The sequence below is a fragment of the Melanotaenia boesemani genome, chromosome 16 (genome assembly GCF_017639745.1).
Source record: "Melanotaenia boesemani isolate fMelBoe1 chromosome 16, fMelBoe1.pri, whole genome shotgun sequence".
NCBI classification, from domain to species: Eukaryota; Metazoa; Chordata; class Actinopteri; order Atheriniformes; family Melanotaeniidae; genus Melanotaenia; species Melanotaenia boesemani.
The window spans coordinates 31,191,804-31,217,467 of NC_055697.1; the positions used below are offsets into that span (position 1 = coordinate 31,191,804).

General features: G+C 40.3%; 1 protein-coding gene and 1 long non-coding RNA gene across 2 annotated transcripts; both read right to left on the reverse strand.

Moving 5' to 3' along the window:
• Nucleotides 1-905: 905 nt before the first annotated feature.
• On the reverse strand, nt 906-25,568 carry LOC121655958 (G-protein coupled receptor 4-like). The gene is made up of 4 exons (XM_042010908.1): nt 25,361-25,568; nt 24,796-24,999; nt 14,099-14,274; nt 906-3,183 (listed from the first exon to the last, which is right to left on the reverse strand). The coding sequence occupies exons 2-4, from the start codon at nt 24,982-24,984 to the stop codon at nt 2,643-2,645; spliced, it is 906 nt and encodes a 301-aa protein (XP_041866842.1). The 5' UTR covers nt 24,985-24,999; nt 25,361-25,568; the 3' UTR covers nt 906-2,642.
• On the reverse strand, nt 12,489-13,160 carry LOC121655987. Its single transcript, XR_006013347.1, has 2 exons — nt 12,794-13,160; nt 12,489-12,572 (listed from the first exon to the last, which is right to left on the reverse strand). It is a non-coding gene; the product is annotated as an uncharacterized LOC121655987 (long non-coding RNA).
• Nucleotides 25,569-25,664: the final 96 nt, after the last annotated feature.

Genomic DNA, 25,664 nt, shown 5'->3' on the forward strand with positions numbered 1-25,664 from the left:
ACATTGTTTTAGCTGCAGAATTCTGAAAACCTGCTCAGAAAAAATATGTTGGATTCTTCACCAGCCTGAGATAGAAAATAGTTCCTGTGCTGTGGAAACGTCCTGTCTTGTTCCAGTACCTAAAAAAATCCCAACCACCTGAACCAGATGACTACAGACCAGTTGCCCTAAAAGGTCTCATCATGAAAGTCCTGCAGACTGTTATTGGCACATCTCAGTAAGCAGGTCAACATCTCTTAGGACCCATTACAGTTTGCTTATTGTAATATTTTTAGGGTTGAAGATGCCTTCAACTACCTGCTTCAGAGAGCCCATTCTCATCTGGACCAATCAGGCAGCACTTTGAGGATCATGTTCTTTGGTTTCTAAAGTAATTTTAATATAATTCAGTTGCTTTCTTAAGTGAGAAGCTCCATAAATTCCAGGTGGAACCTCCACTACCACCACCTGGATTTATGACTACCTAACAAACAGACCACAGTTTGTGCGACTGAAAGGTTGTTTGTCTGAGATGGTGGTCAGCTGTACAGGAGCACCACGAGGGACTGTACCCTTTCTTCTTCACAGTGTACATTTCAGACTTCCAGTACAACTCTGAGTCCTGTCATCCACAGAAATACTCAGATTACTGTGCAGCTGTGGAGGAGTGTCAGTGATGGAGAAGAAGCTGAGTACAGAGAACTGGTCAGTTTGTGAGATGGTGCAGAAACCATCACCTCATCTGGAATGCAAACAAAACAGGTTGAAAATGGCAAAAGAAATATAAATTTGTGTCATGTTTCATAGGTTTCTTAATGGAAAAAACGTTTGATTTTTTTTAATAATTTACTGACAAATCAATTTGATAATTGAGACATATTTATATTTATTTATTTATTTATAATTTTGTCCATTTTGGTCCTCCATATAGCAACGACTTATCAAAACAGCATAGCTGTTTCCTGTAGGTAGATAAGCTACAATAATATATAATATTTTATTTAGCAATAGTAATTTCAGAGTTAATCATTACATGTTCAATTTCATGCAATTTGGGAGAATACAAATTGCAATACATTTTTTAACAACACTACAATCACACTTGCAAACAGTTTAACAGACAAAAATGTATTATAAGTACAGTTCTACACACTTCATCTGAGTTTTTAACCCCTCAAGTTCAGTCGTTCAAGAGATGCACTTGAGCAATGTACAGTTATTATGCAATATAATGCACTAAACTAACTTGTAGCTTCACAGTCCACTGTATGCCAACACAATTTCTGAGCAGTCAATGGTGCTGAATTCATGTTCACATTCACGTTTTTTTTTGTTTTTTTTTTTAGTACTTTTACTGCAACTCCAGTTACCCAGAGGGATGAACAATAAAAAAAAAAAAAACTATGACATAAAGCACTACACAGTAAAACAATAAACCATAGAAAATCTTAAAAAACAAATGACATAAAACTGGAATAAAAAGTAAAAACAAGCAAATGTCAAGCTCAGCTATGTTCGAAAGCCAGTGCAAAGTGGGTCATGAGTAAGGATTTAAAACCACAAACAGATTGGGCAGCTCTAATGTGAAATGGAAAACTGTTCCATAACTTTGTAGTAGCAACAAAAAAAACTTTGTCACCCCTGATCCTGTTTGTGTTATATGTTGTTATTGTCTAGTCTTGGACGGGTTGTACTGGAAACACAAATTTCCCTGAGGAATTCCAAAGGGATTAATAAAGTATTCTGATTCTGATTCTGATTTTGATTTGAGCCTAGAAGACGAGACCTTCAGAAGGAGCTGGTAGAAGACCTCAGAGCCGTGGCTGGAGCATGCTGCTGCAGCAGTTCTGACAAATACGAGGGACCTGGTCCTCTGTGGCGTGGCGCAGGCACATTGATTGATGGATCATTTGCAGTTTTCTGTGCTATGAATGCACATTAAGCAAGGCTAGCTACTCTGACAATGCTAACACATTTTTCCTTTAGATTCCATGTAAAAATATAAACATAATATGAAATTTATGTTGGATATTTGTTGGATTTATTTTTGGTTTGACATAAATAAAAAGACGTGGATATAAGTTTGTTTGGTTACTTGAATTAATGGATACTGAACAGATGAAAGTACGAAGTTGCTGCAGAGTGAGAAATGTCTGAATGGGTAAAAAGATGCATTAAAATTTCTAATCATTGTTTAATGATCGAATTGAAGCACCTTGAAACAAACTTGAATTGTGTACCCAGAAAGTTTTCCTGAGACCATGCAGTGGTTTCCAGTAGAGAATCATGTCTGTTTTTAATGCAGTGCTGCCTGAGGATCCGAAGATCACCAGCACCCATGTTTGACCGTTGGTCTTACCCCTTTGTGAACAGAGATTCCTCCTGATTCTCAGAATCTTTTGATATTATACTCTGTAGATTGTGGGATCTTCAAAGTCTTCACAATGTTCCACTGAGGAAAATTTTTCTGAAATTGTTCCACAACTGTTTGATGCAGTTTGTCTCAGATTGGTGAACCTGTGTCCATTTTTACATCTGAGAGTCTCTGCTTCTCTGAAATGCTCCAAATGCAAGTGTATAAGATTCACAAACCATTGCATTCTGTTAATTTATTTACATTTTATACAACATCCCAACTTTTTTTGGAATTAAAGTTGTAAAATCTACATAGTCTGACTATATGAAGCTGACATGTCATTACTCATGCTGATCATCTGCTGATCGCTTGACATTTTACAACAAGACAAAGAGGCCAAAAGCTTGTCTACGACTCCTTTCCTGATGAAAATGTACAACATCAGGTCTGTAAGAGGACTGATATAAAGTAAGGTAAAAGATGTGACGTCAAAAATCTGGTTATTTCTAGCTTCTTCTGCCAGGGACCACATAATACTGGGCAGGAACAGCAGTGTGTAAATCAGCAGCAACACAACCAGAATGGCCACAATTCTTCGTTTTTCATCAGCAGGGACACTGCGAGCTGCAGACAGGGCTTTAATGGTCCCAACCAGGCAGAAGATGAACAGGGGGAAGGGGAGGAGGAAGTAGACTGCATATATGGCTTCTCTGAGCTGAAAATCAACATTGAAATAAAGAGGGAGAACATAAACAAGAGGCAGGATCCAGACCACGACACAAACAGCCACAGACGTCTTGATGTTTCGTCTGAATCTGTACCACAGCGGCTGAGTGATCATCAAATACCTGCAATGAAACATGGACACAGATACACAGCTGATGAAGAGCATCAGAAATATTATAGTTTAATGTTCCATGAAAAAATAGCATCACCATTTGTGAGGAAGGACCCCAAAGGCACTAAACTTAAACTAGGAAAAACTAAACTTAGTAAATAAACAGGATGAACATACTGACTGCCTGAAACTGATAAAAACAAACTATTAACTCGTGGTTGAACACAGGAGATGAGGATAATTTACTCTGAGAACTAATGAACAAACAGGGGGGATGTGAGGTAATCAGGAACAGAAACCTGGTGTAATGAGGGTAGAAGACAAACCTACTACAATAAATCTCGTTCTCCTTTAACACCGTTCTCCCGGGTGTGCTGGCCCTGAAACTCCACATCTGGGTCTGTCAGCATCACTCTGCACCTGGATCAGAGACTTCCTCACCAACAGGCCTCAGGTGGTGAAGATAGGGAAGTCAACATCTTCACCACTGATCCTCAACGCTGGAATGCTGCAGGGTTGTGTGCTCAGCCCTGCCCTCCCCACCCTCTTCACCCAACACTGCTCCACCATCCCCCCACCAACATGGTGGTGAAGTTTGCGGACTTCCATCAGGAAAGTGGTGCAGGAACATTAAAACCACCACAAAAAGACTCAGGTCCTGTTTACACAACACTGTTTTCACGTACCACAGAAATAATTTTATTTAGTGTTTCTGAAAAAATAAAAAAGCATTTACACACCAGCAGAATGAAAACTATGTGCAGGAAAAACACAAAGAGGACCACAAACGATGTGCACATGCCAGGCCTCTAGTGGGCAGTGAAACTTTGCAACGACACACACATGTGTGTGTAATTTTCGCGTAGCGTCTGCATAAGGTTGGTTACAGCAGCACCGCCATGGGCGCTGCATAGGTCCGTGGAGGCTCGATGCGCACGTCTGCTACACAGACAAGAGGCCAGAACGCAACACAACTTTTTACTGTCTCAGGCTGTCCACATGGCACCAAAGCCGGTTCAGGTGTGAAAATGGTGGCAAAAACTAGGAGAAAGTTTTCAACATCCCCACAACACTGCTGTAGTACATACTACAAGGCTGTGGGGGGGCGCTAAAGAGTAGCAGGAGCAAAACAACACATGCACAGATAAAGGCTTACTGCATGTTGCAGGAAGTACACACTGGAAGCAGAGAAGAGAAGATAGCTGAGGATTCACTGCGAGGCAAAAGAGAAACATTTCTTTAGACTAATGAAGAAGTCGAGCTTCTTCTTCAAAAACTCTGAAGTACAAAGCATAAAAAACTTGAGGAAGGGTGGATTGGGAATCGCTGCATGTTCGTTACATTGACGTCTTTTCCTCTAGTGGTGCGTTTACGCTGTGTGCACAGTACCGCAGATGGTAGAGGACTCAAACCTATCCACTTTGGTAACTGGCTTCAGACATGGTCTTGGGAACAGCCCTTTAGTGTTGTAGTATAAACATACTGTCATGCTCAGTGGTACGGCGCCCGGTTTTCCCAGCTGTCCTGAATGCACCTCCTCTCCACACTCACTGATTGCTGATGCTCTCCACCTGTGCCAAGCCCTTTATATACCTGCCAGTGACAACTCACCCGGGCCAGATCGTCTCGGTTTCACCCTGCATGTATCCAGCCTCTGTTCCCAGTCTGTTTCCCAGTATTACCTGTCTGTCTGCCTGCCCGTTGCCGACTCTGTATTTCGTTACCTGGATATTCGCCGCCGCTCGCTCCCTTAGTGTTACTCAGCCTTGTCTGCCTGCCTGTCCGCCGTTGACCCTGTATTTCTGAACCTGGACTTCTGCCTCTGCCTGCTCCCTTACTGGTAATTCTGCCTTGGTTAATTATCGGATTATATCAGGGTATCCGCGGATCCTTAAAAAGTCTTAAAAAGTCTTAAATGAGATTTTTCAAAATTAAGGCCTTAAATATCATTACAAAATGACAAGTAATCCTTAAATCCAGAGTCCCAAGGTCTTAAAAAATGGCTCACATCAAATAAACAGAACTTATATATATTTTATTTGGGAATCTCTTTTTTTTTTTTTTTTTTTTTTTTTTTTAACTTCTCCTGTCCAGCATCATAGCAGCAAAATGATAATCTGGTTGCTATATCGTGCTGAACAAATTTGCTCTGCCAAGGGGAGGCCTATGGGTAAGGCTCCTCTTGATAATGTGATTAATTTATTTATTTATTTACTTTGAATCACTGAATCTATGTAATCTTGCTGGACCTGAGCGGAGGGGACAGAAAAAGATGGAAAATAGCAAAAAGAGCAAAAGGGAAAGAAGAAAGGAGACAAAAAGATCACAGACAGAATGAAACGACCCTTCAATCCACACCATCACCAGACAACAAACTGTTACACCTGTACATGAACACACCAGAAAATTTCCTACAACTTTTACAAAAGCAGAAACACACACACAGAAAAAAACAAACAACAACAAAAAAAAAAAAAAAAACAGGGCTGCCAGTCATTAAGAGTTTTTAAATAATAACCAAATCAAATCAAAAAGACATAACAGCGACCAGATACTAACTCACAGGAAAAATACAAAAAAATTTTTTTTATAATTATCGCTTAGTATTTTTTTTTTTTTTTTTTTTTTTTTTTTTTTTTTTTTTTTTTTTTTTAAATTCTTTATTGAATTCTTTCAATATACAATCATAGTTATTAAAGATATTGTAAATTGAACATGGCATCTTAAAATAAAGGTAATATATATAAGAGATGTGACATAAATAAACATTAAGTAATCAGAGCAGAATGTTACAAAGAAAGTGCATATATAACTGAAATACATAGCAAATGGCAATAAACTTAAAGTAATACAAATAACTTAAAGGAGAAGGAGGCATAACTATTACAATTCTCCAATAAATTCTTGGATTATGTTAACTGTGTGTATACATTTTTTGTTGTCAATTTTTTTTATGCATTCAATGTAGCTTTGGAAATCATTTTTAAATACAGAAAAGAAAGGTCGACCTTTGGAAAATTTCATTTTATGTATGTGGAATTTTGCAATTAGACAGATTAAGTTAGTAAAGTGTTGTATTTTTTTATCTTTGTTGTTATAGAGTAAAAGTATGTCTTTGGCTGTAAGATTAATAGATATGTTGCAAAGTGATGCAATGTAAGTTTCAATTTTTTTCCATAATAACTTTGAAAAATAACATTCATAAAACAGATGCATAATTGTTTCTACTTCACCATTACAAAATACACATTTCACATCAGTGTTAATAAACCTTGTTAGAAAAGAGTTGGTAGGATAGATGTTATGTATAATCTTGAATTGGAGTTCTTTTATTTTGTTAGAGATAGCAAATTTATGTGGAAGGAGCCAAGTTGCTTTCCAGTTAATATCAGAGAAAGAGGAGGACCATATAAATTTTCCTCTGGGTGTAATTTTTCTTTTCCTGAGAAATAGACTTCTTATATGTTTATTATTGCAATGATGACTCGTAATGTTTCGACCATTGATAAGGAAGGTGAATTCATCCCTTTCTGTTTCTTGCTTTTCATAATGCCCTTTCATTAATTGGAGAATGCCACTGGGAATAGCTTTAATCACTGTTTGAAATTCTTTATAAGTAACCGGAAAGACTTTAGATCTCAGAAACTCTTCATAACTAAAAATTTCACCATCATCATTTTGTAAATCATTTAGGTAGATTATTCCTTTGTCAATCCAATGTTTCAGAAATAGTGATTTGTTTCCTCTAGTTATGAATTCGTTGTTCCAGATAATGGTCTTGTGCGGAGAGAAATTATGATTAAAGCATAATTTGGCTGCTGACATAGCTTGTTGGTGAAATTTGGATAATTTTAATGGTAACTTTGAAATATCATAATCGCAGTTTAGGAGAAAGTTCAACCCACCAACTCTATCAAAAATGTTCTGAGGTATAAAGTACCAAAGAGAGTCTGGGTTTTTCAAGTATTCCTTTATCCATTTTGTCTTGAAAGTGTGGTTCATATCCATATAGTCCAACAACTCCATGCCGCCATCACATCTTGGTGCTGCCAAGATTTCTTTTTTTAGATAATGACATCTGTTTTTCCAGATGAAATTAATCAGGGTGCTGTTTATTTCTTTACAGATGGATTGTTGAACATATAAAGAGAGAGTAGGATATACAAATCTGGAGATACCTTCAGCCTTGCTTAGAAGAACTCTTCCAAACAGGGACAAATCTCTTTGAAGCCACATATTAAATATATTTTTGGTTTTTTGTAGTTTAGGCTTAAAATTTTTTTCTTGACGTTCAGTAAGATTTTTTGAAATATGAATTCCTAGATACTTCACACATTTTTTAACTGGTATTTTACAAATCATTGTTTCATTTGTATTGTAGAGACACAGGATTTCACATTTTGTTAAGTTGAGTCTCAATCCTGATGCAATAGAGAAGGTGTCTAATAACCTAAGTGTTGTCTCTATTTGATGTTTGTTTTCCAAAAACAACACTGTGTCATCTGCCAGTTGAGTTATCCTCACCTCTCTGTCAAATATCTTTAAACCTCTAAAGGCATTGCTCTGTCGAATTTGTATTGAGAGTAATTCGGCAACTATAAGAAAGAGAAAAGGAGAGCAGGGGCAGCCTTGACGAACAGATCTACGGATTGGAAATCTTTTGGTAGTATTTGGGGATAACATTACACAACTATTGATGTCTTTGTAGAGCATTCTAATATATGCTACAAAGTTTTCCCCGAAGCCAAAGGTTTGGAGAGATTGAAATAAAAATTGATGTTCTACACTATCAAATGCCTTATAGAAGTCCAAAAATACCATTAAAGCATCTGAATGAACATATTCGGAGTAATCTATTAAATCAAGGATGAATCTAATGTTACAGCTTATATGGCGGTCATTCATAAATCCGTTTTGAGTGTCATTTATGATTTCATTTAAACCTTTTCTTAGACGCCTGGCGAAAATTAGTGAGAGTATTTTATAGTCAACATTGAGCAATGTTATTGGTCTCCAGTTATCCAGTAGAAGGTGGTCTTTGTCTGGCTTGGGGAGCAAGGTTATTATGCCTTGTTTCATGGTTGTGGTCATTTCTTCAGTATTTATACATTCTTTTAACATCTCAAACAGGGGGGTTTCAATTATATCCCAAAAGTACTGGTAAAATTCAACCGGTAACCCATCTATTCCTGGAGATTTACCTTTTTTCATTTTGTGTACAGCTTCAAGAATTTCAGCTTTAGAGATAATTTTTTCGCAATCCAATTTAAATTTGTTAGATATCTGGGGAGTAAATCTTTTAACATTATTAATGAATTCTTCACTTTTTATTGAATTATACTTAGAACTGTATAGATCAGAATAAAACTGAAAAGTGTGGTTAGCTAGTTCAATTGGGTTAGAGGTTACAGAGTTATCTATTTTTAGAGAAGTGATATTATTCTTCTTATAGTTCCTTTTCTCCAAGGCAAAAAAATAGCTAGTATTTTTCTCACCTTCCTCTAACCATTTAGCTCTAGAGCGAATAAAAGCTCCTTTAGTCATATTAGTATATAGTTTATCTAAATCATCTTTCAATTTTATCAGTTTAGTTTCTTCCTCTAGAGTAAGGGAACCTTTATTTACTAGGATATTTAATTCTTTCATGATTCCAGTTTCTTCAAGATTGCTACGTTTCTTCATTTCTTTACTGTGTCTAATGGCTGATTCTCTTATTTTAAATTTAAAGAATTCCCATTTTTGTATATTGCTTAATTCTTTCCCATTGAAGATATTCCCAGCAAGTGCTTTGACAGAGTTACAAAAGGCTTCATTTTTCAGTAAGTTACAGTTTAATTTCCAATAACCACGTAGTGTTGCTTTTTTTTCTAAAGGATTAATAAAGGAAATAACTATCATTTTGTGATCTGAGAAGGGGGCATAAGTATGTGTTATGTCAGAGACATATTGCGTAGCATAAGAGGATATTAACCACACATCTATTCGAGATTGTAAGGAGCCACTAGCATTACTCCATGTGTATTCTTTTTGATAAGGATGAATATAACGCCATGCATCTATAACATTAAGATGCTCACTTAAATATGAAATTACATTAAATCTTGAACTAGAGGGCATTCTTGCTGGCAATCTGTCCATTAAATCATCAGCTGTATCATTTAGGTCTCCACCGATAATTAAATGAGCCTCTTTATATTTCTCTTTGAGCTTGATGAGGTTTACAGTCAGTTGGACAAACATATGTTTTGCTAGAGCATTATTATTATGACCATAATTGTTATTTACTATCAAAATGATATTGTTTACCTTCAGCACTAAAATTATCCATCTACCTTCTTCCGATGAGTGAGTTTCTAAAATATCTCCTTTAAATTTATTAAACAGAATTGCTACTCCAGCAGAATTGTTAGAAGCATGACTTAAATAAAGTTGGTCACCCCATTGACTTTTCCAGAATTTACGGTCATCTTCACAGGAATGTGTCTCTTGTAAAAAGAAAATATCAGCGTTAGATCTTCTACAAAACAGAAAGATTGCCTTTCTTTTGGCTATATTTCGTATACCATTGACATTGAGAGAGAGAATTTTAAGGTTGATGAAATTATTAGCTGCCATGGAAAGGTAAAACAAAAACAAAACTAGATGCCGCCTGACTAAGAACAACAATAACGAGAAAACCACAAGAAAAGAGCTTATGGAAGCTCTCTACTTTAAAGGAAGGTTAGAAATTACTCTGAACATTATGAGTATCAAGTACATGAGATGAAACTGTTTGAGACCCTAACAGTGCTTGTAGTGCACCTTCTTTATTTATTTATTTATTTATTTTTTTTTTTTTTCATATTTAACCTTAAGTATCATAGTCTGCAGCACTTGATTCTTACGCTGTGAATTTCACTCCGTCGATGAAGACCGTCGGCCCTTGCCATCTGGTTTTTTTTCCCTCCTTGCGTGCTTGTTCCACCAAAGGCCACAGTTTGTTTCTGCATTCTTTCTCGGAGCGGGTTAGGTCTTCGGCCATTCGGAGGTTCATCCTCTTCAGGATGTCGGCGTTGCGCGACTCTCTCCAGATCTTGGTCCTGAAGGTCCGCATGTTGAACTGGATGATCACTGGACGCGGTTTGTTGTCTTCCCTCGGGCGTCCTACTCTGTGCACCATATCGACCAGGAAACCCAGCTTGTTTTTTTCATCTGGCGTAATTTGGCTCAATATTTTGAAAACTTCTTGCCTCACATCTTCGGTTTCCTTTTCTGGGAGGTTGATGAGCCGCAAATTCCATCTTCTGCTGTATCTTTCCCCTTCTTCGGTTTTTTCTTTCAGTTCGTCCACCCTTTTATCCAGTTTTATCACTTTTTCCTCTGTTTCTTTAGTTTGAAAGCTGAGTCCTTTCATCACTTCTTTTACTTCTTTAATGTCTGTAGTGTTTTGTTGCAACTTCTGCTCAAAGATGGAGAAACTCTGCTTTAACTCACATATGGCTTGGAGGATATCAGCGTTAGAAACCGTGTCCATCTCCTTTTTTTCTCCGCACAGTTTCTTCGGGTTTGGGCTTTTGCTTGGAGTCACGGGAAGAGGGGTACATAAGCCGAGGAAGCCCTCTTCTGGATCCATATCCATCACTAAACTTTCTTTTGGGATCTTTTTTGCGTCTCTCTTAGACATTTCGACTCACGTGTGTAGTGTTGATGTTAGCTACTTAAGCTAGCTCGTTGTCTCACGTGTCGGAGACTAATATCCAATCGTTGGAGTCTTCAAGGAGTTCTTAAAAAGTTTTCTATCTTGTTTGGTGGGCGTTGAGCTGTTTAAACAGCTGCTTAATACGTTGGCCTCTTCAAATCTTAATCAGATACTCATTAATGTATCAGAGCATCGCGCTCACATGTCTGCACCGGTCGCCATCTTGCGCAACCGCCCATTATCGCTTAGTATTAAAAACCCACTAGACAACTCAGTGACTGTGTCAGCATGCAGAGCATGAGAAACAAGGAGTGATCAGTGATGAAGAGTGGTGAGTGAGATCATGCAAATGCGACCTCGCCTCCACGGAGGCCAGAGGCAGACCAGGGCCTGTGCCGGGCCCTCAGCAGCAGACCCGGAGCACCAACCCATGCCACCCCACCACAAAGACGACTCCAGCCCCACCCGAAGGGCGGCAGAGGAGAGCCCCAGCAAGAGCCCCCCACGGTCCCGGGCACAGGCCCCAGTGGGCCAAGATCAGCAGCTGCCGGCCCCGCCAGGGACCGGCCACCCAGGGCAGCCCAAGCGGAGGGCCCAGGGCCCCAGGAGCCCAGAGGCGGCCGCCCCGTCCCCCAAAGGCAGAGGGCCCGCAACATGCCTAGGAGGACCAGGCCCCCCCAGACAGCCACCCGGCGTAGGCCAGCACACACCCCGATGTTCCAGCCGCACACCCCGGGAACCAGGGTGCTATCGGCCCCCTCTCCCCACTCCCCACCTACTCCAATCTGCACCCCATATAACCCCACACTCACACCCTCCCCCGTGCCGCACCCACAATCACTCACCACCACACAATCACGCCACACACAACCCACCCACCATGCTCCGTGGGGGACACCCCAGACAGACCAGCGGACAGCGAGCCCCAAGCACCCCCCCTTGACCCCTTGACCCAACCCCCATAGAGCCAGCAGCCCACCAGCGCAGCCACCCCGGGACCTGGCCCCAGGCAACTTTGGGAATCTCTAAAGAACTTTCTAATTACTGTTTTGTATATTTGTATAAGAGGTTGGGGGGGACGCTATTTTCAGGCACATTAGCAGTTTGTACTTCATTAGCTAACAGGTGCATCAGTCATGGGGAAGTGCAGATTTAATGTTCGCTGGCTGGATGATCCAACATTTAGGACATGGTTAGCATCGATTCCAGGCAACAGCTACGAGGCCCGCTGTACACTGTGCAAGAAGATTTTTAAACTCGGCTCGATGGGAGTTAAAGCTGTGGAGTTGCATATGCGCAGCAAGAAGCACGAAGCTGCTACCAAAACCCGCCAGCAGATGCCCGCCATTTCTCAGTTCTGCGCTATTCCATCAGTTCCTCAGACTTCAGCTACATTTCCGATCCCAGCGACGACTGCTGCATCAGAGACAGACTTCAGGGCAATCTTTGGGTCCATCGCTACCCTTCAGGCAGAGGTACTGTGGTGTCTGCATAGCGTGACAAAACACCAGTCCTACAGCGCTAATGAGGGAGTTGGAGAGATTTTCCAGGCTATGTTTCCTGACTCAGGAATCGCTAAAAACTTTACCTGTGGTAAAGACAAAACAGCCTACATAACGAAATTTGGTTTGGCTCCCTATAGGCACGTTGACGAGTGACGTCACGCCCACTTGCTCTTTGACCCAGTTTCCAGTTGGAGGGCAAAAAGCCGGTGCCCTCCACTTGTCAGAAGACGTGAAGTTGACAGCAAGTTACGCTAAATCTAAATCTCGCCCTGAAATATTATTAAATTAGTATGGTTAACACGTGTAGCGCTGTAGGCTGCACAAATAGACGAAAGAAGGACAGTCATTTCAAATTTAATAGGTTTCCAGCGGATGTAAAACGCTGAAAGCAGTGGATAACAGCCATGAGGAGAATGTGACTGGATATGAATTCTTACTCTGCTTTGCATGTGCAGTGGGCAGACACTACGTAGCCTTTTAATTTTTCCAAGCAGATCCACACCTGATGCTTCCGTTTCTTGTCGGTTATCTTCTGCGATGGCATGACGGCACACTTTAAGAAACACACTACGTTCATGTGTTCATTGCTGTGGTACAATATCTGCCCCACATGTCCAGACACAAAGAAGTTATGGCCATCTAGTGACTTGTATGCCTTCATCGCCCCTGCTGTATAAATTCCTGGCGTGTTAATGAGGTAGTTGTAGATATCGCCATACTGAACTGGCGGTCATTTCTGAGGACTGTGAACCCATAGATCGTCAGCTATTTTAAATGGGTCTGTAAGCTTTTCGTTAAATACAGTTAGCTTTGCACTGTACCTTTCGCGATCATCTGCACAAAGATGATCTAAATTAGTAATACCTAAATCTTTAGTTTTCATTATGTGAACAGATTTGGTCAAAATGACGATATACTTGTACACTACAATGTTTTGGTCATCACGAAAGCAGAGCTTTTTGCCCTCCAGCGTAGTGCGCATGCGCGGGATTACCGGACGTAAATAACAACATTCAACGTGCGTATATCATTAAACTCCTCATGGCCGATGTCAACAGAGGCAGTTTTGATGTTTGATGAAACCCTCAACAAAATGACTAAAACAAAGCAACTGGACTTACATGTTCGTTACTCACTATACCTCAGTGTTTGGACTATTTGTAAGGTGTTTCCATGCTTTACATTTCGTGAATGTAAGGTCTTAAATTTTATCAAAGCGGCATTAAAAAGGTCTTAAAAAGTCTTAAATTTGGCTCCCTTAATGCTGCAGATACCCTGTATATGTTTTACCGACCTCTGGATTGTTCACAGGATACTGTGTCTAGATCACGGACTCTGTTACTTCTCTGACGGAGAAACGCAGAAGCGCCTGCTGCAGCCTTTATACCTTTGGACTTTCTGATCTCCGCCAGTTTCCTGAGTTCATTTCTATTAAGTTCATTTTGTTAAATAAAACTCCATCACTTATCCCTGGGTTTCTGATTATTTATGAGTCCAATCTCCTGGTACATGACACATACATCAGTTACAGCTTCTTCCCCACAGCTGTGAAAGCAATAGCCCCACTGTAGTTCAACATTTATAACCCTTTATAACACACACACACACACAAACACACACACACTCCCACATAGTTCTCGCACAAATGCATTCAACCCTCCACAGCTACATACAATGAAGCCGAGAGAATCCTTTGTTATGTTCGCAAAATAACAATAAAGATCTTGAATCTTGAATCTTACCTTTCCAGGGAGATGCACACCATGAATCCAGCACTGGCCATCAGACCATAATAGTAGACGTAAATGATGATGTCATGAAACTCTCCCGCCTTCCATGCAGTCATACAGCAGAGCTGAACCAGATCAGAAACCAGAAGGTTGATGATGTAAACTGGAGCAACGTGGTCTTTTTGTGCCTGCAGGAAAACATTGATAAATGTAAATAAATAAGCTTGAAACATTTTCTGATCCTCAGTCCAACTAAGTGTTTCTGCCCACAAATTACAAGTGGAAAGTTTATCTCTGCAATAATCTAATGTGTGGATGAGTTCAGCACTGAGCTGAAGTCGATCATTTACAACAGAACACTGTAGGAACAACCAGTGTTGTGCAAGTTCATTCTTCTCATGAACGAGTTCACAGTTCAGTTCCCACCGGTTATAATAAAATCAGCCGTCAGGTAAGTCAGGAGACTGGTACAGTAGTAGCGGTTTAAAAGTTCCCATCCAAGCTGAAAGCCAGCCGAATACCTGCCGGCTTCCAGCCCAGTTCCATTCCAGTTCCAGCCAGCTGCCTTCCAACTTCCAGCCGCCAGAGAGGCCCCCTCCTTCTCCTGGGAGTGTCGATGTTTTAATCAAACTCCACCCATTCCTTGTAATATAGGGTAGACCCAGAAGATGGCGCTTCTCTCACAGACTTCTCATCGCCCGTAGTCTGTCAGATTTTATCTGAATTTACACTGACCGGCAGAGGCACCACTCAAAGCACCTCTGATGGCCAGTCACAATTCATAAAAATGCATAAAACTTAATACATAATCATCGTTTGACGTGGAATGTGAAATTGTAACATGCTTGTGCGCTGCCAATTGTTTTATTCAGAAATGAATGCTAGTAGGTTAATAAAACCTTTCAAATACTGGATCACAGCCCCTAGCTCTATTCTCAATAGGATGTATGTATCATACTGATTAATCTTTTAATATTAGCATTATTAACATAGACAAATCAGATTTGGATCAAGCAACACAGAATCTGTTTGAGGTAGCTAGGAAGGGTTATTTTATTCTCATATTATTTATTTCACCTCCATAAGAAGACAGGGCGACAGATAAAAGCCCCACGCAGGATCGGAGATAATTTCTTCCACTTCAATGTGTCTAATCGCGGGGGGACATCCAACACTCGCTGTGCTGCGACTTCCTGCTCGCCGGGAATCCCGATTACGTCACCCCTCCAGGTGGGCTATTCCCCGACACGCTCTGATTACCATTCCAAAAGGTACTGTATGCAGCCCCCAACTTGAACATGCGCCTTCTTCAACATTCGCACTTGCTCCAGAAAATTACCATCTCTTAGGCTCCTCCACCACCACTTTGACTGTGGATTGATACGTAAATGAGCCGCAATGAGGCAGCTGAACAAGTGACCCAGTTTTGTGATTGTTGCACATTGGGTAAGAGTGGTCAAACGAGTCCAGTTTGTGTTGTCATGCTACCAGAAATTCAGTAGGCTAGTCGGTCCTAATGCAGTGAATTTCCATGTTAATGTTGCCAAATTCAATAGCATAGCAAGAGATGAAAAAAGAAACAACGATATTTCTTCAACATGTTAACCAAAATATTTACCTCTTAAAGCATAAACCAAGTATTTACAACAAGCAGTGTGCTTTTTAACGTTAACGTGTGCCATAGCCTACTGCACCGCGGTTCCTCCTTCCAAGTCTTCTTTTTTATTATATTGTTGTTTTATCATCTGAATATACTACAACAACACAGAGAAAATATATGAAAGTTTATTTTACGCTGGTATTTGCGCAGCAGACGCCGGATTTGTAGTCCAGGAACGGAGAACACAGCTGCTGCCAGGAAAGGTGGATTACATTTTGTTAAAGCACAGCAATCTCCGAGTAGCCTATTATACCCTCTCAGTGGCAAAATAAAACACACTGGTCTGGTTTAGTCTTCACTCTGAAATGGTTCAGTCAGAGGAATATAAAGCTGTTTTAAAAATGTTGAGCAAGCTTAAAATAAACATTCATAGGCTATCTATGTGTTTTAGATTAACACAATGATAAAAACAACAATAGGCTATAATAATGGAAAAGAAGCGGTGCAGCATGGCAATGATGCGTTAATGGCTCAGGTCGCGGGTTAAACATCAGTCTGGTTCGGATTTAAATGGAATAAATACATTGGTGACGAGTCGGGTTCGGGAGTCATTCTAACGGGTTAGGGCAGGTATGCGTAGCAAAACGGAACCGTGCAGGACTCTGCTCTAAGCAGTTCGGACTTGGTTGACCTGGAACCATTTGACAATAAAATCTGGAGCCATCCTGCAACGCGCTCGCTTAGGCGTCCAGTTAAACCGTGTTTATTCAACCAGTCCCTACTTCATTGCATTCATTCTTTCCTCATAGCCTACGTGCACATTTTTTTCAAGATTGTTTATGTCAGTTTTGTTTTGGAAAATGAAAAAGGAGTCTTTGCGCAGAACTTATAACATTATTCTAATCTTACCACTTGCCTATTTTATTATTGTGTATTTTTGTAATAACATGTAAATTCACTGCATAGGAACCAACTAGTCTACTGAATTTTGTGTGACAACACTAACAGAACTGTTTTGACAATGCAACAATTACAAAACTGCGGCTCATTTACTTATCAATCCATAGTCAAAGTGGTGGTGGAGGAGCCTTGGAGATGGTAATTTTATGGAGCAAGTGCGAATGTTGAGGAATTTAGCCTTTGCATATATGCAGCCCACAACTTGGTATACCTTTCAGAATGATAATAAACAGAACAAGACACACCAAACCAGGAGCTAAGACCACGAAGTTCAGCATCATGCTTATCTATCTTTGGCGTTTTTACACCAACATTTTTATACACTGGATAATGATAATAATGATCGATTAAAGTCACGGATAAAACTGCTGTTGTTAAAACACACCCATCTCTTACAAAATCTAAAATGTAAAACAAAAAAAACAACAAACAAAAAATCTGGATCACTGTAGAAATATCTTTATTCATTGCTGATCATCTGGCCATTGAAGCGTTTTTATTTGGAATTGGGAACAAATATTTTCCACCCTGTTATATTCTGTTCCACTCTGTTATGTTCCATTCCACCCTGTTAGTAAGGTGTTTTTTAATTTTTTTTTTTTTACTAAAAACATTGAGGACTGTGAACCTTGTTGCACCATATTAGGAAGTGAGGAACATTAAATTGATTTTGCTTTTCTGTTCCCAGGTCAAAAGGAATGTAATTATCTCTCATTTGAAATACTTGATTATGCTTTCCTTCTTGCCTTTGTGGAAACAGAAACGTGATAATCTCTCACTTGAAAGCAAGCTGGGCGTACAATAGTGTGATGACGATGAAAACTCACATGACCAATGCTCAATAAAGGGTACATGAAAATGTGAGAAATGGTCAAAAGCACAAATACCGTTTGTGGTGAGTGAAACTATACAGCACAGTCCCTAGCTCTTTTCAAGCACACTCCTCCCCCCAAGGAGTATGCTTGAACCGCTAACGGCAGGTAATGGCTGTGTTTACAAATGTAAAGGTGCTAATTGTTGGCCATTGAATTGTTAATTTCAAACCGGGCAGCCTTTTGGTTGTACTCTGGGCATGGTAGAGGGATAAGAAATCTCTGGGTTTTCTAGTGTTAAACACTGGAAGCGTCGCCAGCGGTCTTTTGATGACCGCCAGTCACGCTACCATGCTTATAGTGTATTAAAAACTAAACGGCTGAACCTGGTATTTTAGGACTTTTATTATATAGTTGTTGTCTATAGTTTTACCTGCTTACTTGTTTGGAAAAGTAAACACATCAATATTTACGAGCAGTTTAGCACGTCTAAACTTCCAAAGAGCCGCTCAGGGAGACTCTTTCTCAGCCAAACTGTCGTATATCACGGCTATGGAGTTGTAATAAATGGCCGCCCTACTCTGCTTCTGATTGGCTGTAAGATCACAAACCCTGTGTGATGATAGGCTGCTGGTTCCTGTCATTCCTACCAGCCTTTGCGCATGTGCCTGCTTCAGACAGCGGGCAGGCAGCTGTCCCACCGCTGAGACACAGCTGTATGACGTTTTATCACGTTTTATCACTAGATCGCTATGAATAAAATCCAGGGACACTTCATTTCACAGTATAAACCATTTATTTACTTATCTACTTAGGATAATAGCACTTTGAGGCCTAATTCAGAATATAGGTTGGGCTGGGTCCGGACTTTTGTGATCCCTGCTTTACACATTATCAGTATTATGTTATTTTTACCTGCCGATATTACGTTATGATTTTGTCAATATTCAGTTATGCAGCAGCTGTATCAACCCCCACTGTGAATAACTTACGTTGCAGTCAAATGACCGCTGGCAGCGCTCCTCGGGATGTTTAGAAAGCTCGCTGCTAGTGACATTCACCACTTAGCCGACTTGAGGAGGTTGTGCTTTGCCTCATAACACCATTAGCTACACATGTCGGCTTTTTTGATACATTTATTTGACGCCATTTTCAAATCAAATCATTTTTTAAATGTTGGCAAAAATGCAACAAATGAGCGACACAGCTCATTATAAACTGTTTAGAGAGCAGCAAGATCAAATCACTGCTCCTCCCCGTGGACAAAAGAGGGATTGCAGCTGTTTTTTTACTTGGGCTGCTTAGGGGCAGAGCCTCGCTGACGACGTCATTGCGGGGGATTACATTACCCCCACAGACCTGTGAAGGATCGGCCAAGGATCAGTCAAGGACCAGTCAAGGACCAGTCAAGAACCAGTCAAGGACCCATCATGGAAACAGGGGAACTTTTAAACCGCTACTACTGTAAGTGATGCAGTAATGTCACAAGATCACGTGAGACAAAATCCAACATGGCGACTTACTGATCAAACATTTTCATCATTCATAGAAACTGTGCCAGTAAATACCAACTACTGGAAAGCTGATCTTTGCTTTGCTTAACAATTATCTATCCTTCACAAACGCAAACACAAACAAAACGAAGAATTGGACCACCTGAAGGAATTTATTGATGAGTGTTATGAACAGACCACTCCAGCAACATCCAAAGCTTCCACATAATCCAGAGAGGAAAAGTCACCCGGAGCGTTTTCTCCAGCGAGAAGCGACAGCAGATGTTCTGTTATTGACTCGTGCTCATCAGGTCTAGATGCATGTTTGTCCCTCGTCGAAGTTTAAAAACAAGCAGTTCCAAGTGCTGAGTCTTTGGAATTTACCTTCGATGGATACAGGAGCTACGGAGAACGCCACCCTCAAGGAGTCTATAAAATCTCTCACTGAGGGAATGACTCGACTCCGAGAAGACAAGAAGAACAGAGAAACTTTTACAGACTTGCAGGTATGCAGCGTGAGAGATCTCAACACAGTTCACCGGGTCATCCGGATGAGATCTAGGAAACCTGCCAGCGGTTGACCCATCGTAGCAAAGTTCGAGCATTTTAAACAGAAAGAGCAGGTGAAGCTCTGCGGCAGAGCTGAAGGGAACAGACTTTAGCTTTAATGACCAGTTCTCCTGGGAGGTCATGGAGCCACGAAAGATTCTGTTCCAAATTCAAAAGAGACTCATGGAGGGCGGCTGAGGTCTAGTCATCTCCGTTTTCTGTTCACTTCACCCCAACTTGTTATACTACTAGTTTCTTTAATGTAAACATCCACAGCACCTGTAATGCCTTTCTAACATATCCCACCTTTAACACAGACAGTACATCTACACACACCCAGATAACACACACCAACACACACAGACATTCAGCACACAATTAGACAGGACACACACGCACTCAGCAAGGTTTACATACATGCGCATGTACACACACACAACCTCTAATAATTCAAGCATGAGCGCATTAATATTTGTCACCTGGAATGTACATGGAGCTGGTTCCAGGGAAAAGAGGTTACAACTCTTTAATAGGTTAGAAGATCTACAGGCAGAGACACGTTTGGCTACAACATCAGCAGATGTACTCAGAACAGCTCAATTTCCTCGTGTTGTCAGCCTGTTATAACTCCAGACAGAGGCGTAGCCATCCTTTTAAATAGAAAAGTACATTTCACTTTTAACAGCACAGTTGTAGATAGCAAAATAAGAGGGTTTTTCATCTTATAAGAAAAAGTTAGAACTTAAAATTAAATCACTAGAGGATGCTCACGGTGTCTCCCAAATCAACATATATTAAAAAGAATAAGAAAGGCTAAGCTGGAGTTAAATGAAATAACTGATTAGAAAACAGTTCCTAGTGCAAAGACTTCGCTTGGAGAACTCTGAACATGCTAACAAGTCTGGGAAATATTTAGCTAATCAGTTAAAAATACGTAAAGAAAAACAACTCTAGCCACTATTATAGACTCATCAGGGAACATCACCCATGATCATTTATTATCTGTACCACTTTGTCCATGAAGGGTCGCGGGGAAGCTGGAGCCTATCCCAGCAATTAACCGGCGAGAGGCAGGTACACCTGGACAGGTCACCAGTCCATCGCAGGGCACCCATGATACACACCACAAATCAACCCACCAGACAACAAAACTGACCAATTTCTCAGTAACATCAGCCTCCCAACATTACATCATGAGCAGGTTATGGCTTTAGATTCACCTCTCATAGGAGAACTCCATGAAGCCCTCCAGGACATGCCCAGTAATAAAGCTCCAGACCCAAATGGGTCTGTAAAGAATTTTAGAATACACTGGCACCGACGTTTCATAAGATTATATCAGAAATGAAGGAAAATAATAAACTACCACCAAATATGAACATCAGCCTCCCGTTAAAGCTGCACAAAGACCCCACGCTGTCATCCAGCTATCGCTACCATACATGTAGATCTCTAATCAATCAGCAAAGCTCCTTCTGTCATGATCTGCGGGTTTTGGTTTAAGGTTTTGTAGTCCTGTCATGTTAAGTTCTGTTTTCCTGTTTATTTTATTGAGTTTTCCCCCTTGTGAATTCTGTTTTGCTTTCTTCTTCCTGTTCGTTTGTATTTGTGGTTTAATTTGCTTCACCTGTTCCTTGTTAGTTCACCTCTGTGTAGATATAATCCTTGGTTTCATTTATTCTCTTCTAATTGATTGAAATCTTCATGTCTCATTTAGTTTAGTCTGTGTGGTCTAGTTTAGTTTGTGTTATTAAAACATCAACTTCTGCACCAGTCTGCCTCTTTGTCAGCCTTCATTTTGGTCTTCACCTCTCCCTCAACCCGTGACACTAGACGATTAGAAAAGACAACCCTCTGTATTATACATCCCAACCGAACAGGTTTCATAAAGGGTACAGAATCTTCCACTAACACACAGACTACTCCACCATGAAGAACGTGGAAACAATAATTATTTAATTAGATAAGGAAAAAGTGTAAACTGGAAATTTTGATTAACAACTTTACACAAATTCAGATCATCATTTATGAACTGGATAAAATATTATATAGCTCTACCAAAGCCTGTGTGAGGACAACTGATCAAACTTGTCCACGCTTCAGTCTGCAGAGAGGCACCAGACAGGGTTGTCCACTTTCCCTTTACTGTCTGCAAGTTTTATTTAATGTGCTAAACGTGTCTTTACACCCACAAGGTTACACCAGATTACTGATCTATGGAGGACGATCTCACACGGTGGAACTCCCTTCCCATTTCACTCACGGCAAGAGATGCCATGATTAAAATGATTTTACTGAAAATAAATGATCTCCTCTCCATGATACCCATAAAACCATCCTCTGCGTTGTTTAAGTCATTAGACTCTTACATCTCTAAATTTTTTGGAAGAACCACCACGTTTTAGCTTAAAAACTACAGAAAACTAGAAACATCACAGGACTAGATCTACCCAACTTCCATTATTATGTTTTGCTAGGACACGTTTGTAAAGGAGATTCTTAAACTGGATGAGGTTTTTCCTTGTTAAATAAAATAAAAAAGGGGTCAGTAGGTTACAGGAAATCTCAAAATGGTGCAAATCTCACCCATTAGATGAACCATGGTCAGATCTAGAACAAGCACTTTGTGAGAATCTGGAAATTACAAACTTGTCATTTATTAGCCAAAATATCAGCATAACTGTTTTAAAAGCATCAATATCAGCTCCTCTCTGACAGCCTGGTGGGGATTCCTTAAAATAACCAAGTCTTCACTCTTCCTGTGTAAGTGTGCACCCATCTGGAACAATCCTGACATCCTGCAAACCAAAAAAATGCTGAACTTTACTCACTGGAGCAACCAAGGAATAAAGTACTTGGTGGATGTAATTGTAAACTAAATGTTTATATCATTTGAAATACTCGCTGCACAATATGGAATCAGCAGGAATATCAACAGTTCAACTTTATAAGTAAAGTAAGATCTTGCAACTTCATATTAGGGTAAGAGTTTCTTAATTTCAGCACACTCAAATTAAAATAAAAATGTAAAAATTAATGTCCAAAATGTCCTTAAAATGGAAATCTGACTCTAGTTACCACAAAACATTGCATTTGTGACCATATCTGGTCAGAAATATGTTTAAACTCCTTCACAATGATTAAACATCCTAATTTACAACTTATACAATATAAAATTCTTTACATAACACATACAGGAAAAATAATGTTCCAGATGGGTCTTGTACCAACGAACATCTGCCCACAGGGCACAGATAACAAACCTGATGACTACATGTATGCTCTGTGGTGCACAGATATTCTGGCTTGAGGTGTGCAAAGACTTATTAGCATGGCCAGTCTGGCCAGATACCTTTTGGGGGGCAGCCTGGGTCGATGGTGGGTTTGGGCTCACTTGCTGCGCCTGTCGCACCCCCTAGTGTGTGGCGGGTGGGTGTTTTTCAGGGAGGCAGCGGCTCTTTGGCTGCAATCATTGGGTCCTGGACAAGGAGACACCTGTCCCCAGCTCGTCTACCCTGTGGGGGATCCTGGGGCCTACTGCTACCGGTGGGTTGGCTCGCTCTCCGGGAGAAGTTTCCTACAACTAACGTGTGGGTTTCCTTCCCTCCAGCTGTACAACCCCATACTCACTGAAATTCACCAAGGACTTAGTTGTGGAAATCAACTACAAACTCCTTGGTCTTGCTCGTATTTAGGAGCAGATGGTTTTGTTCACACCAGTTCACAAAATCAGTACTGACCCCTCCTGTACTCCTGCTCGCTCCCCTCTGACTCAGCCAACAATGGCAGTCATCAGAGAACTTGTGCAGATGACAGAGGGGGGAGTTGTAGCTGAAGTCTGAGGTGGACATTGTGCTCATATCTAATAGTCTGCAAGAACAACCCTCACTCGATGTAAGCCGGCTGTTCTGATTTACTATCCTTACGGTTTAAAGTCACCCCTTGGCTCATGAGTTCCTGCTACTTCCATCAGGGCACAGGTACATCCTACCAAGAAGCAAGACTAATGGGCAGAAATATTCTTTTTTCCCTGCAGCCATTGCCCTGTTAAATAAGCTGAATAAAAAGCTCTATTTTTCCTTTTTTTTTTTTTTTTTTTTTTTTGTATCTATAAGCAAGCAGCGACCTCTGTAGATAAAATGTGAAACCTATGTGGAAGTGCAAAAAATTGCAGTTCACTCCTCATCCACTAGGGGCTGGCTCCAAAACAGAGCAAATCCCCATAGACTCCCATGTTAAAAAGACCAAATTCACAGCAGAAATAAGCATGTTTAAAGCCTGGTACAAAAATCCATTTTAGGATTAATAGGTCAAGTTTACTTTCATGACAACTTTGAGGGGGGTGAAGTTTTTTTCTAACTCATCAGTTTGGATGTTGTTTAATCTTGAAATTCGGCATTATTAGGGGCGTGCCCTTTTGATTGATAGGTATCCAATATCTGTGGCATGAAGGGAGAGTGCAGCACAACCGTAGTTTTTAGCCAGCTAACAGCGCGCCTTAGCTTTAGTCCACCTACCTCCATTAGCTCAGTTAGCTACTGTTAGCTCCGGGTTAGCTCAGTTAGCTCAGTTAGCTTTTAGCTACATGCAGATTGGAGTTTGATGAGTGTCAATCATCCACCCCCACCTTCATAGTCCCCCTCTCTTTGCCCATTTTTGGAATTTTTTATTTTTTATTTTGGAATGACGACACACGTGACGCTGCCAAGACGGCGACATTGGAAACCGTCCAATAAACTTAAATTCATCTCTTCAGAAACCTACGGGTGGCGTCAAGGAGGCTCCGTCCATCTGTTATATTAAGTCTATGTCTATATATCATAGTCATTTTAGATATTTATTGTTGTTTGTGTGACTGTGCGCTGACTGTTTTTACTGCTTGCTGTACAACAAATTACCCTCACAGGATAATAAAGATTCCTTGATCCTTAATAATCTGAATGGGTTCTCATTCTTATTCCGAATAAGTTTTGTTCAGTTCAAAGTTCTGTGGAAACAAACTCATTTCATGAAAGCGTTCTTTTGAACTTGTGCATGCACAACACTGTTAACAACACATTAATTATACCAGTGTTTCTCAGTCCTGGTCCTCAGGGACCCCTGCCCTGCATGCTTTAGATGGTTCCAACTCCAGCACATCTGATTCAGATTTACTGAGCTGCTCTTTGAGTTCTCTGCAAGCTGGTGTGTTAAAGTGTGGAAACTTCTAAAACATGCAGGGGAGGGATCTCTGAGGACTAGGACAGAGAAATACTGTATTATACTTAAAAAATAAAAAAAAAATCTGATACACACCAGAGAATAAACTGCAGCGATGGCCACTAGAGTCAAAGGAAGTCCAGTACCGATGATGATCCAGTCCACCACATATACGATTACATCAACATAGCTGTAATCGAAGACGTTTTCATGATCTGAGTTGAAGCTGAAGTTGCTGTGATTGTAGCTTTGGTCACTTGAGGTGTTCATGTAGGAATCTTCCATTTTTCCTTGTAAAAGCTGCCGTAGGACAGACGATGTGTGGACAAACATAAGTGACAGCACAATGTTTATCATATTTCCATCATAACTCAGCACTATTCATAAAACCTTGATGTACAGGCTGACACACACACACTGAAAAAATACACCACAGTGGAAATATTTGGGTTAAAAAGAGGAAAGAGATAACAGCTGCAGGCCGGGGTTCTTCAATACAGAAAACTAATCCAGATAAAATTTAACATTACTGATAAAACTGCAGAGTTCTTCGCACCTCCAGTCACACTTTGTTTCAGTTTATATATTAATGTTCGTGTCTCTCTGTAGGTTTGTTATCTGTTTGGTAGCCTAATAAATTTATAAATAAAGTCATATTTACCTTTGAATGTTGGATGACCACACGTGAAAAAGTCCTCTACTGTGGACGTTTTGTCTTCACATCTAATGTCTGACACGAATATCGTTGTTAGGAAACGGTTTCTGATCATTTATATCTGATGTTCTCAGGAAGTTGCAAAAAATGTTCACACATGACTGAAAGTACATGAGAACGACAGCAAATCAGCAGAAAAGATTTCTGAGAAATACGTGTTTCCTAGAAACGACTCAAACTGATGGATAATTAAGAAACTAGTACAGATCTTAACGATCTTTGAATTGTTAGGAAACCTCTGCATTTGAGT